Here is a 16727-nt window from a genome sequence, read left to right as displayed (position 1 = left end):
AAGAAAATAATTACATGCAATAATTGTATTAATTATCATTGTAAATATTAGAAATGACCTTGTGAAGGATCCAGGAATTCTGTATGTTAGGGGTCAATTCATTGGAGGGTCAGAAGACATGGACCACCCTGTACAGCAGTGTGCGCAGTGAATGCATTGCAATCAACACTTCATTCTTGCAATTGGGCAAAATGTTAATTTAAATGTGAGCCCAACAGGATTCACGGCATAACTGTCACAAAACACAAGACGGGAGTGACAAGAGGGCAAACAACATTGCACAGGATACAATCTTTTATTTTGCCAGCAGTTGTGTGAGCAAGTAACTCCAGCACAGCACCATTACCTAATTAGGTATTTGATATTCAGCCTATGGGTGTTCTGATTACTGTGCATCTTGGCACAAGTGTGATCAATGTAATTGTTTTCATAAATATTGAGGATAAGTGCATGCTAAAAAAAAAAATTCATTGCCACTATGTCTTGGGTCTGCTATAAAGCCACTTGTCTTGATGGCATTTGGGCTGGTTACGAATAATCTCCTTCAAAGCATCACTGATGATGCCCACCCCCACACTTCCCACTGTGACCTTCCACACTGCATCGCCGCACCATTGCATCTCCTCCCGTACAGCGCCCGTGACGTGCCAGTGCGTCACGTTGGCCCTCAAGCCGGGTAGCTGCGACGCGCCGGGTGGGCTGCTCCTGTCCAAGCTGGATGACGTTGCCCTGATGGAGGTGTCCAACAGCAGCCCCCTGCCCCAACAGGTGTGAGAATCGATCTGTTAAAGTGGGCCCCTGCGATTTGTCAGAAACAGAAAACACCAAAAGAATGGTCAGGGACTACTCCGTGTTGCAGTGAAGGAGAGGGGAGGGGAAAATAAGTTTTAAGATGGAGTTCACTGGCTAACCAAACGCTAGTCTTGCCGTTAACCGTTTTAAATTAGCCCAGGGGTTGGCAACCTCCAGAGCTGCATGTGGCTCTTTAAGGACTGCTTTGTAACGTTTTTTGAAGGATCTGGTATTTGCATGCATTGCTGCTCTTGGAATAGTTTTTTTTACCAAATAAAATTGATTTTGGTTGCTGATCCCTCAACTAGCCACTTGTACTCAGCCCTCCCCCCACTGTCCTTCATCCTAACCTCTGCAACTTCACCAGGGCCCCCATTTTTATTTCTTTTTCGCTTCTCTGTTCTGGTGCCCGCAGCACCACCACGAGGCAGTCGGAAAGTGTCGAATTAATTGCCCAGCGGTGCCAAAGAGAATACCGTGTGTGTGCGCACGCATGTGGCAAACTCTGCTTAGAATGACAACTTGTTATGCTGGTGTAGCAACACGCAATGCAGGGGAGGCAGTCTCAGCCGGGTGTGGTGTTGGCTCCACCACCTTCTCACGTCGCATGCCAGCAATAATAGGTGCTTACCAGCAGATTTGTGCCAGTGGTCTACCCTCTGAAGGAGATCTTTGTTGTTGCCTGTGTGCATTTATATGTGCGTATGTATGCGTGTGTAGCGCAAATGACTGCATACTGTGGAAGTGTGTGTTGTGAAGGGGGGGGTCTGTTGTCTCTGCATTTTTATGTGTATGCATATTGTATTCTAGACTTTACTGTACGTGTGTATGTGTTGTCATGTTCCGATTTTGTTTTACAGCCCGGCGGGGAAATTAGTGTTACGTGCAAGATGTCTCCAAAACAGGAGGATATGAAACAGCCGTGCTTCTGTTTGTCACCGACGCAACTTGGATCCCCTGTACAGCTTTCTGCCATGAGCCAGTTCAAACCTGAGCCGAGCGACATATCAGTTGCTCATCTTTCTGCCCACGGAGGTCTCTCACCACAGCAGCAGCAACAGCAACAGCAGCAACAACAGCAACAACAACCGCAGAGCCAGCCAGTTCAGGCTCCAAATTTTACCCCCCAAACCTTAATTGTGCAAGTGCAGAGCCAGGACGGCAGTCTACAACAACAACAACAACAGGGCCTCTTGCAAGTTGCGGCTGCACTGCAAAACCCATCGATGGAGCAAGTGGTTTATCAGACGGCAGGAGAACCCATGGCACAGCAATCATCTGTGGCTCCTCGTGTTGAGGCGCAAGCGGAGAACGATTCCGCAGGCAGCCAAGTGCCCGTGAGCATCATGGATGGAATCTTGTCTGCTGGCGAGCCCATGGTGCCCATTACCACGCAGTTGCACTTGATGCAGCAGGGCTCTCAGCCTCCTTCTCAACAGCCTCCTCCTCAGCAGCAGCAGTCGCCCCAACAGATGTTTCAGATTGCACCGCAGACCAACGCTCAGGTGGAAGAGGGGATGGCCGTGAGCCACCCACGTCCCGAGCAGCACGTGCCACAGCAGCAGCTGTGCGAGGTGACGGCGGCACCGCCGCTGACGCTGATGCAGTCCTCGGGGTCGAACGCGAACCCCCCGTCGTCGCCGCTGCTGCGCTGCGAGGGCGTGAGTCTGCACAGGCAGCCGAGCAGCATGTGCTCAGAGGACCTGGACACGGTGAACATGGTGATCGAGATGCAGCAGGCGCTGGAGGAGAGGTCGCATGGCGGCGGCGCTGTCTTCCAACCCCAGGAGGCCATGGATATACAGCAAGCGGCCCACAAGAGGCCCCACGTCGACATGAAACCCGAGCTGTTTCACCAGGATCAAAATCCAGCCAAGTCCTCGCATTTCATGACGCACAACGAAATGATGCAGTACACAACACAGAGTGTTCCACAGGGTCCAATTCAGACTGGCGTCTATCAGCAGACTCCGGCCGAAGTGGTGGAGCAGGTTATTGCTGATGCCAATAGGCAGATCCAGGCTGAAATGATCCAAATAATTGCGTCGGGCCAGAGCAGCAGCCAACTCTCCGATTCCAACACTTTTAACCTCATGGAGATGCGGTCGGACGCCACCTCGGAGCCGCACGGCTTTCAGTCGAGCGCTCCCATGCTGCAGCAGTGCACAGGGAGTGGTATTTCCAATATGTTTCAGTCCAACTTGGACATGATGCAGGTGCATGAGCAGTGCCAGCCAGTCGACATGGTTCAAGGTGCCGTGTGCGACTTGAACAAACATTCCAATGAGAGTCCTCAGCAGACGAATCTCTTTCAAGTCACTCAGGCGTCCAGCAGTTCCAGCCAGGCAGACTTCTTTCAGGCCGCCGTGAACATTGTTTCTTCTCAGCCGAGCAGTGGGACCCAAATGAGCAGCATGTACCACACCAATGAAATGCTTTCTCAGATAAACAAGGAGCTTGAGATCTTGAATTCATCCCAGGCTGACGGAGGTATAACGCAACAAAACGGAAGCTTGGAGCAGGCGGTATTCCAAGGCAGTGTAGCGCCATGCGACAGCTCCCAGCAGTCAGATCTGTATCAGGTGGAGGGCTCCATGTCATCCATGAAGGTTGACTCAGGAATGCAGATATCTGCCCCAAATGAAAACCTAGGCCTCATTACTCCACAGCTGCCAAAAACGAATTCACAAACAAGCCTTTTCCAAACCACTGGAGACATATCTCAGCAGCCCAGCTTGTTTCAGCCCTCAGGAATTGTGCAACACAGCGGCAACACTCAACAGTTCAGCTTACTGGTGGTCGGAGACAGCATCTCGACTGAGGGAAAGAACGAAATTGAGATGTCAAGCCAACCGCAAGCCATTGGACAGCTCATATCCAGTCACCCCAATGGAAACACAGTACAACCCGGCCTCTTTCAGACCAATGGTGGTATTATGGCCATGCAGACCAACGTAATGTCTCAGCCACCTACGTTGTTATTTTCGGCAGGAAATATTCTACCTTCCCAGCCGAACATCAACATTCACATGTCCAACGCACCACCGCAGACCATAATAGAAATGCTGCCGGCGCAGCAGGGCAATGCTCAGACTCGACAGCCTGGCCTCTTTCAGGCGTCCGTGACGCCGGTCGCAGGTGGTAACCAACCGCCCGCCAGCCTGCCAGGCGATGGCATCATGTCTGTGACAGGGCTAGGCTCAGTCGTACCGATGGCCCCCGGAGAGATGTTGCCATCGCAAGCGCCAGAGAACCCTCCTCGGCAAGCCACGATGTTCTCCGGGTTCCAGGGAGAGCCAGGGGGGCTGGTGGCATCACAGGCGTCGGCCCAGGCGCCCAACGCGACGTCTCAGCAAAATCAGCAGGCGGTCACTCTGCAACAGCCGGACCTGTTTCTGTTTGTGGACATGGACACTGGTAAGTTACGGTGACTGAAAATATCTTGGAAACAGACCTCAGGGTTTTCATTTTGCTATAGCTATGGAATCTAGCAGAAGGAAGCAATGGCTTGATGTTTTGACAGTGGTCGTGATGACCTCTTGACCTTGCAACAGAATATTGCTCAAGGGAATAGATGAATAAAATGAAACAAACTTGAATGTTAAGTTTTGTTTCGTTGGTTCAGCGTTCACGTGAACACAGTACCTTTGCTGAGGTGCTGTGTGGCTCAAGATCGTTGAGCCGACACCGCCGAGATGCCGGATTCAACTCCCAGTAGCCACCTGTGAATGAACCAGGTTCTCAAGTCTAGTAAGTTGATGCGTCTTAGCTTGATAACCAATAATGGCACAAAACATCACAATAAATGTTTGCACTTAATTTTTCTAAATTCCAGTAATTATCATGCACAAAACACTGCTGTCAATGGCAGAGCAGGTGGGAAGGTTCAGCAGAGGTCACTGGGAGGGATCCCAGATGTAGTTTCCATTTGAGCCCTTCTCTAACATTGAGGGTTGCACTGCTTTGAGTTCCAAATGGATACTTCATCTCATTCCATGATGCACCTAGCCTTGGGGGGGGGGGGGAAAGAAATGTATACAGTACTCTTTTGCTTTTCAAAATGTGACCTCTTCTAACACCGGTCTGTCTTGTGCGTGTCGTCACTGCTCAGTTGGTCAGAGCCAGCCCTTGGGTGGTGGTGGGGAGCCCATGCAGCTTGGTTTGGGTGCGCTGCCAGCCTCCCACCTCCTGCAGGCGTCCGGGTCTTTGGGTGGCGGTGGCGGCGGCGGCAGCAGCGCTGGGGGGGGCGACACCGTCGGAAGCGTAGCCGGTGCCGCCCCAGGCTCCTTGGCGCCTGCGAGTGGACACGTCGCGTCGGGTGGCAGCTTGCAGGCCGCTATCGCCGCCTGTGTCACAGATCCCATGGCCGGCCTCACCTTGGACCAGAACATGGAGCGCATCGAAGAGCTGCTCGTGTCGTTACAGGCACGGCGCGACGACCACCACCACCACCAGGACCACGATGTTAGGTGAGGGATCCAGCATAGCTGCTGCACACATTATTTCTTCACCCCAAACGTGGCTTTACCGCACCTTCGATTAGCATGGTTGGCTACGTATGGTGCAAAAGAAGTTCCAGTTCAACATACATTTACGCAGACCTGGATTCACACTTGGGTTGCCCGCCTCCTTCAGGTACAAAATTAACCGGGATGCACGGGAAGGATATCTCACAATACCCAGAACAGGGGAGAACGACATTTACATGAGCGGTGGATTAATACGCAGCTGACAAATGTGTTTAGAGGACGAGGGTGGAAAGTCCAGGTGGCAAACCCCACTACGCACACCTGGCTCTGCGATGGGTTGGCTCCACACAAACCTCCTGCCTCCGTCATAATTTTGTAAATTAGCTCTCGACTGCACTTTCCATCCATGGGAGGAGGCGTAGGTGATCGGGTCAGGCTTTTAATCTGCTTGAATGTGAACTGTAGACTTAACCCAGATTCGGGCCACAACCACATGGCCTAATTGCTAAGACAACTCAGCCGAGTGGCATTTTATACTTTATTTATGGGTAGTACATTCTTTCCCAGGTTTTGTTGGCTCTTGTATTAAAGGGTGCCTTGATTAAAATTGAACTGAATTGGTTTGCTGGAAGATAAGCGTTTATTGGGCTGGCTGGTTTTTATCCTGTCTGCTAAGAACATTTCATTTTATTGGACTTTTGGCTGGTTGGCCTTGGTGAGCACGTGTCTGTATTTTTTAAGTGTATATATTTTTATATTCAAGAGCATTAGTAGGTATGGGTCAACTTCTTATAAAATCAAAGTTTGTGTTTTCTGTTACATCTGATTTATTGCCTGATGTTCAGGGCTTAATTTCAGCTTGCCAACCCTTTGTCTATCTACTGCTGGATGAAGGTCTCCCAGTTGTTTGACCATACTTGGTTGGCGAGCATAGAAGTTACACATCCAGGGCTTAATTTTTACAATAGCCCTGTCTGGGTTAGTGATCTAAAAAATAGTCTCGCTCCCAGGACACCACATCCAGTTGACCTCTCTCTACTAGCCAAGTGCCACCTACCAGTCGACCAGTGAACGCTTAAAACATTCAGTGAGAAATGATTTTAGCCTGTGCATAATAATGGTGGATCAGATTAGAAACTTCCAACATATGTATTTGTGAAACAGTGGCTTTGTGACAGTGTAGCAGGATCGGAATGGCGAGGAAACTACACATACCAATCATGAATTGTTTTGGAACAATGTGCCTCTTGAGCGACTTGCTGGGTGTGTTGCGATTAACTCGTTTGTTTAATTTGTTGCAGTATGCAGGAATGAACATACGACCACCATTCCTAGTGAGTCTGATGGATTTCTGCCCAAGACAACAACAAAAAGCACTTCTGCGCGGCTTAACCATGGCTGTACAAGCTAAAAGTGGTAGTAAGGATTTTAGTGAATCTGGTCTCAGTTGTTGACGTTAGTCGTGTGTGTGTGTGTCAACGTGCTCTGGTGTATTGGAGTGGTAGCTGATTGTGTCTTACGTGGACAAAATAAGCTTTTAACACTGTGATTCAATGTTTGTACGTGGTCGTGATGTGTCCGCGTCTTAGTCGGCAGCTCTTTGTTACACGCTGAAATGGCCTTTCACAGACCGTGTAGGTGCGTCTAGTGGTCGCTTTGGCCCCTGTTGTCCTCCCCCCTCATTGGCTTTTTTGTTTGGTTTGTATTACATACGCTTCCCGCACTTTACACATTATTGCTGCTGTGATTTCAGGCCAACGGATGATGTCTGTGATGCTTAATTACATACAGTTGCCGAACTTTAGTGTGTGTGTGTGCGCGCGTGTGCAATGACATTTATTATGCCTGTCCCCTTGTGGGGGGGGTTGTTATTTTCTCTCTCATTACAATGTTGTTTATAGCATCAGCTGTGAATTTCACTTCCGAAGTAAACCTGTTGAGACCGCGGTTTTTTGCTGTTACCAGTCAGTATGCGTTTTTAACTTTAGAGTTTTTTTGGAGCCCCATTGAGGTATCCGTGACTGACTCGTGTGTCTGTCTGTGTCTACTCTACGAGCTTATCTGGTGGGCGGAGGGTTGTTTTGTGACGGGGAATGGTTTTCGGACGTCGAAGGTTTACCGTTTTCCGAGTCGGAGGCATCAAGGGACATCCTTCGTGTCGAGCGAGTTTCTTTTTAGGAAATTTTGTACACAGTAGTGTATTTAAATGTATTTTATATGAGGAAAAAGTGCCCCTTCGGTGCAAATGTTGTTCACTGTTGGGTTAATAGTAAAACAAGTCTCAGTATAAGCCTAAATATCTTTTTTTTTATATATAAATATATACAATATTGTACAATGCAGTTTAGTTGGCTTCCTTGTAGAACTTGTTTATTTTGTGCTGGCTTTTCTCAGCCCTGTATATTATTATATTATATATAAACATATTTACTGCTTTAGTTTGCTGTGCTGTTTTAAGCAGAGATGGGGTTTCCTCCTCGTATTGGGTTTTGTAGAAAGTGTTTTGAAAGCACAACATTATCAATAAATGACTTCTACAGTGGAACACTGCGTGATTTCTTTGCGCTGTCGGTCACAATGGCTTGACACACTTCACGGCAGGTGTGGATACCCCCACCGCAAGCTGTGTTTGCTCTACTCAAGTTTAAGGTAAACTGTAAGCTCTGGGATTACATTCTGGCCACGCCTCTGGGAATTCACGTAAATCGGTATTGGATTAAGATGGACCATGAGCATGGTAATGAAAACACCCGGTCCTGAACTCCAGCCCATGCCTGCCAGCGGATTCGGCTTTCCATGCCCGCCACACTTCACATCATTTGCAGATTATGCGTCAGCTGCCACACTCGGTCATCATCATGACGAATTGCCGGGATAATTGGTGGACTTGAAGTACCACTTGTGGCAAGGTCACGAGCGCACTGGTGTCAGGTGGCATTGCTAACGTTTTCTTAGGCACCGTTTGTGTAACATGGGTCGACATCTGAGACTTAGTGACGGTAACCGTAGTTATAACATGGTTTTGAGTGTTCTCCCTTGCGTCATGTTGTAATCGTGTTACGTACACTCGACCAAGTGTTGCACTGCAGTACCTTCCGTGGCCACAAAGCAGCGACACCATCCCCCTTGCAAGCTGGGAAACGCCGCACCGCATTCCCGCTGCGCTGGTCTTCAATCTTTCCATACCTGTGACGAGACGAACACTCCATTAGGAAATCTGGCAGAAGTGTGTGCAACGCGTTGTGGAAATTCACATTGCAGAGCTCCCGCTGAGCTTGGCTTCAAGCGACCTCTGCTCCACACACCCGCCCTGCCACGAACGGTAATAATGATGACAGCCACACCAATTTTATATTTTTTTCTTGGAATTTAATCGAATTATGAGCACAAATGTAATGTAACGGTTGTTTTGCACAATCGCCATTGACCAAGCCTAAACCATAAACTCGCGAAGCTTGATAAAGCCTGTTCATAAACCACAGCCTGTACTAGAACCCAGTCGAACTACCCAGCACCTCTGACATTTTCCACATTTAACAGTGGAACGTACCACTTGTGCTCATTAGGAAATGTTATATACCATGTCCCGCCGTGTCCCCAAGTGTTGATTATTTTCCAGGGGTGATCTTCCCTGTGCCACGAGAGAAGGGTGGGCGAAGGGGGGCAATTGACTCGAACCCAAACAGCAGCTTTTGTTTCAGCCTGTGGTCGCCGTGCTATTTGTCACGATGCAAATCTTCGATTTCACAGATAAGACTGCGATCGCGATATCGGTTTGCCAGAACGTAATTGTACCTTAGTTTTTAACAGGATCGCGTTTTGTGCTCCAATGCACTTAAATTACGGAGAACGATTTGCTATAAAGTTATTTAACGGCAGTTCACTTGCCGTAGCTCTAACACGAGCGCTGTAGCTTTTGCCCGTCCAAGGACGAGGTGTGTTTCAGTAAATCTGAAACTTTCAAGCGAAAAGCAGACTGCGGCGTGATATTCATTGCATCAATGCGTGCGCAATATGTAATGCCGCGGTGACAGACTTATTTCATTTAAAGGTTATAATCCCTCGCTCATCAAGACGTCCTTTTTACTTCGATGTCTCAACAGCGTTACGGAGATCACGTGACGTGAGGGTTCTGCCTTTGTAGCGAGGGTTGAGTTGACGCCGAGGGGGGAGGAAGGCGCGTTGTCCCCCCTCCTCCCATGTGGAGTGACGTCACCTGAATATATATATTGTTAACTAGCGGAAGTACCCGGCTTTGCCCGAGTGAAAAATATATTTCTTAAAAACCTTACATATATATACACAGATACTAAGGTATTGTCAAAGCCCGGTGGGCTGTTTGTACATTTCTCCACCAACAAATATATAAGAGGCTTTCACAAGTCCAAAAAGTTGTAGAAAGTGTGGGGTAAATAGTTGATGTCAAAATGTTTCCGAAAATTGCGGTCTCCCCCCCCCCCCCCCCTCAAAAAATATCTTTACCCCTCGTAGGTATATATACTAACAACACCTTACATACAACAGAGTAAGTGGTATCTATTGACTCTGTAGTAGTATCTACTGACTGTACAGTAGTATCAACTGAGCCAGTAGTAGCTACTGACTGTGTAGTAGTATTTAGTGACTGTAATAACTACTGACCATAGTAGTATTTACTGGGCCTACAGTAGTATCTACCGACTATATACTCGTAACGACTAACTGTATAGTATCTGCTGACTATAGTTGTATCCACTGACTATAGTAGTAACTACAAAATCTATAGCAGTATCTACTCACTCTATAATAGTATCTACTGACTCTAGTAGCTACTCACCGTGGTAGTATGTACTGACTGTATAGTAGTATATACTGACTGTAGCAGTATTGACTGACTGTAGCGGTATATACTGACTGTTTTAGTATTTACTATAGCGGTATCTACCAACTCGATAGCAGTATCTACTATCACTGCAGCAATGTATACCGACTGAGGTCGTACCTGCTATCACTACAGCAGTGCATACTGCTGTGTTGGTACCTGTTATGATGACAGCAGTGCATATTGTGGTGGAACCTGCTATGATTACAGCAGTGCATACTGCTGTGGTGGTATCTGCTATGATGAGAGGAGTACATAGTGGTGGTGGTACCTGGTATGATAACAGCAGTGCATATTGACTGTACTCATCATTCACCCTCATCATTCACCACTCACAACTCACCCTTACCACTCATCCTCACCACTCACTATTCACCATTCACCCTCACAACTCACCACTCACCAACCTCCCTCACCAATCTCCCTCACCACTCACCCTCACCACTCACCCTCACCAATCACCACTCACCCTCACCACTCACTCTCACCACTAACCCTCACCACTCTCACTCACCACTCTCCCTCACCACTCACTCTCACCATTCACCCTCACCATTCAGCCTCACCACTCACCCTCACCACTCACCCTCACCACTCACCATCACAACCACCACTCACCCTCACTACTCACCATTCATCCTCACCAATCACCACTGACCAATCACCACTCTCCACTAACCCTCACCACTCAACCTCACCACTCACCCTCAAAACTAACCACTCTCTCACCACTCACCCTCACCACTCAGCACTCACCCTCACCACTAACCCCTCACCGCTCACCACTCACCCATCACCACTCACAACCGCCACTCACCCTCACCACTCATCCTCACCACTCACCCTCACAACAACCACTCACCACTCACCACTCATCCTCACCAATCACACCCTCACCAATCACCACTCACCCGCACTGCTCACCCTCACCACTCACGCTCACCCTCACCACTCACCCCTCACTAATCACCACTCATAACCGCCACTCACCCTCACCACTCACCCTCAACACTCACCCTCACCACTCACCGTCACCACTCACTAAGCACCACTAACAACCGCCACTCACCCTCCGCTACTCACCCTCACCACTCACCCTCACCAATCACCACTCTCCCTCACCACTCTCCCTCACCACTCTCCCTCACCAGTCACGCTCACCACTCACGCTCACCACTCACCCTCACTACTCACCTTAACCACTCACCACTCACCCTCAACACTCACCCTCACCGCTCACCACTCACCCTGACCACTCACCACTCATCCTCACCAATCACACCCTCACCAATCACCACTCACCCTCACAACTCACCCTCACCACTCACTCTCACCACTCACCACTCACCCTCACCGCTCAGCACTCACCCTCACTACTCACCCTCACCACTCACCACTAATCCTCACCAATCACACCCTCACCAATCACCACCCACCCTCACCACTTGCCACTCACCCTCACCACTCACCACTCACCCTCACCACTCTCCCTCACCACTCACCAGTCACGCTCACCACTCGCCCTCACTACTCACCCTCAACACTCACCCTCACCTCTCACCACTCACCACTCAACCTCACCACTCACCCTGACCACTCACCACTCATCCTCACAAATCACACCCTCAACAATCACCACTCACCCTCACCACTCACGCTCAACACTCACCCTCACCACTCATGCTCACCACTAACCCTCACCACTCACCCTCACCACTCACTAAGCACCACTAACAACCGCCACTCACCCTCCGCTACTCACCCTCACCAATCACCCTCACCAATCACCACTCTCCCTCACCACTCTCCCTCACCACTCTCCCTCACCAGTCACGCTCACCACTCACGCTCACCACTCACCCTCACTACTCACCTTAACCACTCACCACTCACCCTCAACACTCACCCTCACCGCTCACCACTCACCCTGACCACTCACCACTCATCCTCACCAATCACACCCTCACCAATCACCACTCACCCTCACTGCTCACCCTCACTGCTCACCCTCACCACTCACCCTAACCACTCACCCTAACCACTCACGCTCACCCTCACCACTCCCCCCTCACTAATTCACCACTCACAACCGCCACTCACCCTCACCACTCACCCTCACCACTCACCCTCACTACTCACCACTCATCCTCACCAATCACACCCTCAACAATCACCACTCATCCTCACCACTCACGCTCAACACTCACCCTCACCACTCATGCTCACCACTAACCCTCACCCCTCACTAATCACCACTAACAACCACCACTCACCCTCCCCACTCACCCTCACCACTCAACCTCACCACTCAACCTCACCCTCACCACTCAACCTCACCCTCACCACTCAACTCCCCTCACCACTCACCCACACACCACCCACTCTCCCCCTCACCACTCTCCCCCTCACCACTCTCCCCCTCACCCATCTCCCCCCTCACCACTCTCCCCCTCACCACATGTTAAGGGCGCTCCTAAAGGAATCTACAACCTTCGATGATTCCTTTGCGCGATTCAAAGAATCGATTCCTGGCGCATAGGTTTCCATTTTTAATTACAGAGTTTATTTTCATTCGTATGTTATGTTTTAAAGTTTTCAGGAGTTTTTAATTATATTTTAGCCCCGGTCAACGCCGATATTTCCCATTCGCAGCAGTTTATATCAACTCTATAACCAACTTATATTAAACGGAAATAAGGCGATTCTAAGTGAATCTACAACCTCGATTCTTTTTTTCGCGATTCAGAGAAGCGATTCTCGGCGCGGTCGGGTTTAGAGTTTTAATTACACAGTTGTATTTTCATTGGGATGTTATGTTTTAAAGTTTTCAGAAGATTTTAAATGTATTTTTCCCCCGGGCAACGCTGGGTATATCGAGTTTATACCACAAAGTCGTCGCCTGACAGAGTTGCGTGTCGAGGCCTAGTACCGTGCAGAGCCTCCGGCCTCGCCTAGATTGCCCACCCGGCTCAGGCTGGGTACTGGGGCCGTTAACCCCCCCCCCCCCCGCGCTACAATAATACTGTCTAATCGCTATAATTTTATTATCTACCGACCCTATAATAGTAATTGCACACATTGGGGTGGGGGGGGGAGTGAAGAGGACGTGAAACTTTGATGAATTTACCTCAGAATCGCGTGTTAATGCATGCGCATATTTTTAACGGGAATTCAAAATGGCGTCCACCCCGCAGCGAAGTTGTTGCTACCCGTTGCCAGGGGCAACCGCCGTGGTCCGCGCCGGCCGGCAAGAGTAAATAAATAAAGCGTTAAATAAATAAATAAAAATCTCACTAAATCGATAATCGGTCCGATTTAAAGTTTAGAGACGAAAAATCGGAAATGCCTAAATTTACCGCGGGGCCAGGGGCGTGCCCACCTGCAAAATTTAATCTCGCCGAACCCCACGGTCCGAGAGCTAAATCCCCCGGTAGGGAGCGTATGCGGACGGACGGACAAAAAATGAATTATATAGGTTAGATGGGGGGGGGGGGCTGTTCAATCTGGAGTGACGTCACCCGCTCATGATTATTAATGAGGGGGGCTGGCCGGCGGAGTGACGTCACGCGCGAGGCACAGACCGACATTGTTGGCTCGAAGTAAAACGCACGTGGCCGTCACAGTGTTGACAGAGGCCACGCTGTTTAGAACAGTTGCAGAGCCACAGGCCACGATGTGCGGCCAGCGAGGCTATTTTAAAACAGATTTATTTTCGTGTTTAGTTTATTGTCCTGCCCCCGTGCACCTTCGATTAGCACCGTTAGCTCCGTTCGGTGCGAAATAAGTTCAGCGAACACGCGCAGGCCTGGCGGTCGTGCTCCGCGGTCGACAGACTCGGCCCGAGTGAAGCTGCGTCGTCGACGAGATTAACGAGGCTTTGACGGCCATCCGCACATCGGACAGACACGAATTCACGCACACCGACAAGAGGCAGACATCGACGAATACATTGAACCTTTTGGCGGGACCCCAGGTTTCCCATAAGCCCCCGGCGGCTCTCGCCTAAGTTCCATTGCGACGTCACTTGATGTCTATTGAAGGCGAACGACACGGCAATGTATTCATCTCGACGAGCTCTACACGACGCGCTAAGCGAAGTTTTGTTTATGCTGCGCATTTGTGCTCGCTGCTGCGCTTGGACACGACAACAGAATGATCCGCGCCAGGCGGGTCGCGGCGTTTGTGTGCGCGGTGGGGGGACGGAATCGCCAAAAATAAATTCATCAATTACGATTTTGACTCGTGTTTATTCGGGACCACGGGTTGTCGCCATAAGGTTCAATTGGACAAGCTGGTGACGGGTGTCGGTGTACCAAGGGGATTGTGAATTCTCTCCGCTCACGGCGTGGTGGTGGTGATGATGGTGGTGGTGGTGTCCACGGCGTGGTGGTGGTGATGATGGTGGTGTACACGGCGTGGTGGTGGTGATGATGGTGGTGGTGGCCACGGCGTGGTGGTGGTGGTGATGGTGGTGGTGGTGGCCACGGCGTGGTGGTGGTGGTGATGGTGGTGTACACGGCGTGGTGGTGGTGATGATGGTGGTGTACACGGCGTGGTGGTGGTGATGATGGTGGTGTACACGGCGTGGTGATGATGGTGGTGGCCACGGCGTGGTGGTGGTGATGATGGTGGTGGTGGTGTCCACGGCGTGGTGGTGGTGATGATGGTGGTGGCCACGGCGTGGTGGTGGTGGTGATGGTGGTGTACACGGCGTGGTGGTGGTGATGATGGTGGTGTACACGGCGTGGTGATGATGGTGGTGGTGGCCACGGCGTGGTGGTGGTGATGATGGTGGTGGTGGTGATGGTGGTGTACACGGCGTGGTGGTGGTGATGATGGTGGTGTACACGGCGTGGTGATGATGGTGGTGGTGGCCACGGCGTGGTGGTGGTGATGATGGTGGTGGTGGTGGCCACGGCGTGGTGATGATGGTGGTGGTGGCCACGGCGTGGTGGTGGTGGTGGCCACGGCGTGGTGGTGGTGATGATGGTGGTGTACACGGCGTGGTGGTGGTGATGATGGTGGTGTACACGGCGTGGTGGTGGTGATGATGGTGGTGTACACGGCGTGGTGGTGGTGGTGGCCACGGCGTGGTGATGTGATGGTGATGGTGGTGTACACGGCGTGGTGGTGATGGTAGTGGTGATGGTGGTGGCCACGGCGACTGTTTTCAGGCTCCGTGTGCCGCCAAGAGGCAGGAACTCAGGACGATGAGTGACGTGGAATGAGGCGCTGAGATTTTTCGGGCAAAAATAACCCGTCGTTAAGTTTCCACACTTTTTTGTTGTTTGCATAAATCACATGAAGCCTGGTCCGTTGTTTAGTTAAAAATAAAGTCGTAAAAATTTCCCCAATTTGGACATCGGTTCGAATTCCGATTTTTCATGCAACAAAAACATTGATATCTTCCACTTTTTTTACGACACACATCATAGCAAGCTTACATACGATGGAAGATTCACTTTGCTTAAAGAAAAAAGAATAAAGCTACGAGAAAAATAACGCTGCCAGATCACACCACCCCCACCCTGCACCCGGACTGGGCCAGTGCTGAGGCCTGCGAGGCCGCGACCTGTGCAGGCCACGAGGCCTCTGTGCAGGCCACGTGACCTGTGCAGGCCGCGAGGCCTCTATGCAGGCCAACAGGCCTCTATGCAGGCCAACAGGCCTCTGTGCAGGCCACGAGGCCTCTGTGCAGGCCGCGAGGCCTCTGTGCAGGCCAACATGCCTCTATGCAGGCCACCAGGCCTCTGTGCAGGCCGCGAGACCTCTGTGCAGGCCACGAGGCCTCTGTGCAGGCCGCGAGACCTCTGTGCAGGCCACGAGGCCTCTGTGCAGGCCGCGAGACCTCTGTGCAGGCCGCGAGACCTCTGTGCAGGCCGCGAGGCCTCTATGCAGGCCAACAGGCCTCTATGCAGGCCAACAGGCCTCTATGCAGGCCACCAGGCCTCTGTGCAGGCCGCGAGGCCTCTGCGCAGGCCACGAGGCCTCTGTGACTGCGGGCTTCCTTACAACCTCGGGGCCGCCCCGGCTGGCCTCTCTCGAGCTCGAAGGCTCCAACCAGACACGGGGCCCAACCACACAATTATCATTACACCCTGCTAATCGATACACACACAGATATATATCGAACCTTATCGCGGACGTTGCGTGGACACCGCTTCAAGACTGAGCCCGCCAACACCAACCCGGCTCGCCAGCTTCTCCGTTTCACCCCCCCCCCCCAGTTTGTGTTCGTAACTTGAAGTTTTCTAGTTCTCACACCGAGCAAAAATCGCGCACCACATTTCAGCTTCGACAAACCTCTCGATGCCGCAATGCTCAGAAGGCCAAACACGGTGATCGATAGGACACGCACGGCGAGAGCGGAACGATTCACACGTCCCCGAGACGCGTCCACGGCCTCACCTGGTCGCGCCGTCGGCCGCGTTGCGAACACGTCTCGCGGTCTCCACTCCGTCGATGGCCGCACGAGATCCACGCCGCTCCCGAGCAGACAACCAAGTGGCGAACACATCCAAAACGCCGCGTCCGCTGCTGTTGTTGCTGCTGCTGCTGCTCTTAATCCCGAACGAAAGAACGTGCTCGCTCGCCACGTGACTCTC

General features: G+C 50.9%; 1 protein-coding gene and 1 long non-coding RNA gene across 3 annotated transcripts in view; one reads left to right on the top strand and one right to left on the bottom strand.

Annotated features, from left to right (window-relative positions):
• LOC133350945 (nuclear factor of activated T-cells 5-like) overlaps window positions 1-7806 on the top strand; it is a 56792-nt gene extending 48986 nt beyond the window's left edge. For both annotated transcript variants that reach the window (XM_061565790.1, XM_061565789.1), the window contains exons 11-14: window positions 635-768; window positions 1653-4209; window positions 4904-5261; window positions 6563-7806. In XM_061565790.1, coding sequence (XP_061421774.1) covers window positions 635-768; window positions 1653-4209; window positions 4904-5261; window positions 6563-6575 — 3062 coding nt within the window. In that variant the 3' untranslated portion in view covers window positions 6576-7806. The remainder of the gene's footprint in view (window positions 1-634; window positions 769-1652; window positions 4210-4903; window positions 5262-6562) is intronic.
• On the bottom strand, window positions 643-16707 carry LOC133350946 (uncharacterized). Its single transcript, XR_009756128.1, has 3 exons — window positions 16531-16707; window positions 8354-8447; window positions 643-756 (listed from the first exon to the last, which is right to left on the bottom strand). It is a non-coding gene; the product is annotated as an uncharacterized LOC133350946 (long non-coding RNA).
• Window positions 16708-16727: the final 20 nt, after the last annotated feature.

The sequence above is a fragment of the Lethenteron reissneri genome, chromosome 35 (assembly GCF_015708825.2).
Source record: "Lethenteron reissneri isolate LAM-NWPU_2019-01 chromosome 35, ASM1570882v1, whole genome shotgun sequence".
Taxonomy (NCBI): Eukaryota; Metazoa; Chordata; class Hyperoartia; order Petromyzontiformes; family Petromyzontidae; genus Lethenteron; species Lethenteron reissneri.
The sequence above is the reverse complement of the archived record's forward strand: the minus strand, read 5'-3'. Positions and strand labels throughout refer to the sequence as shown.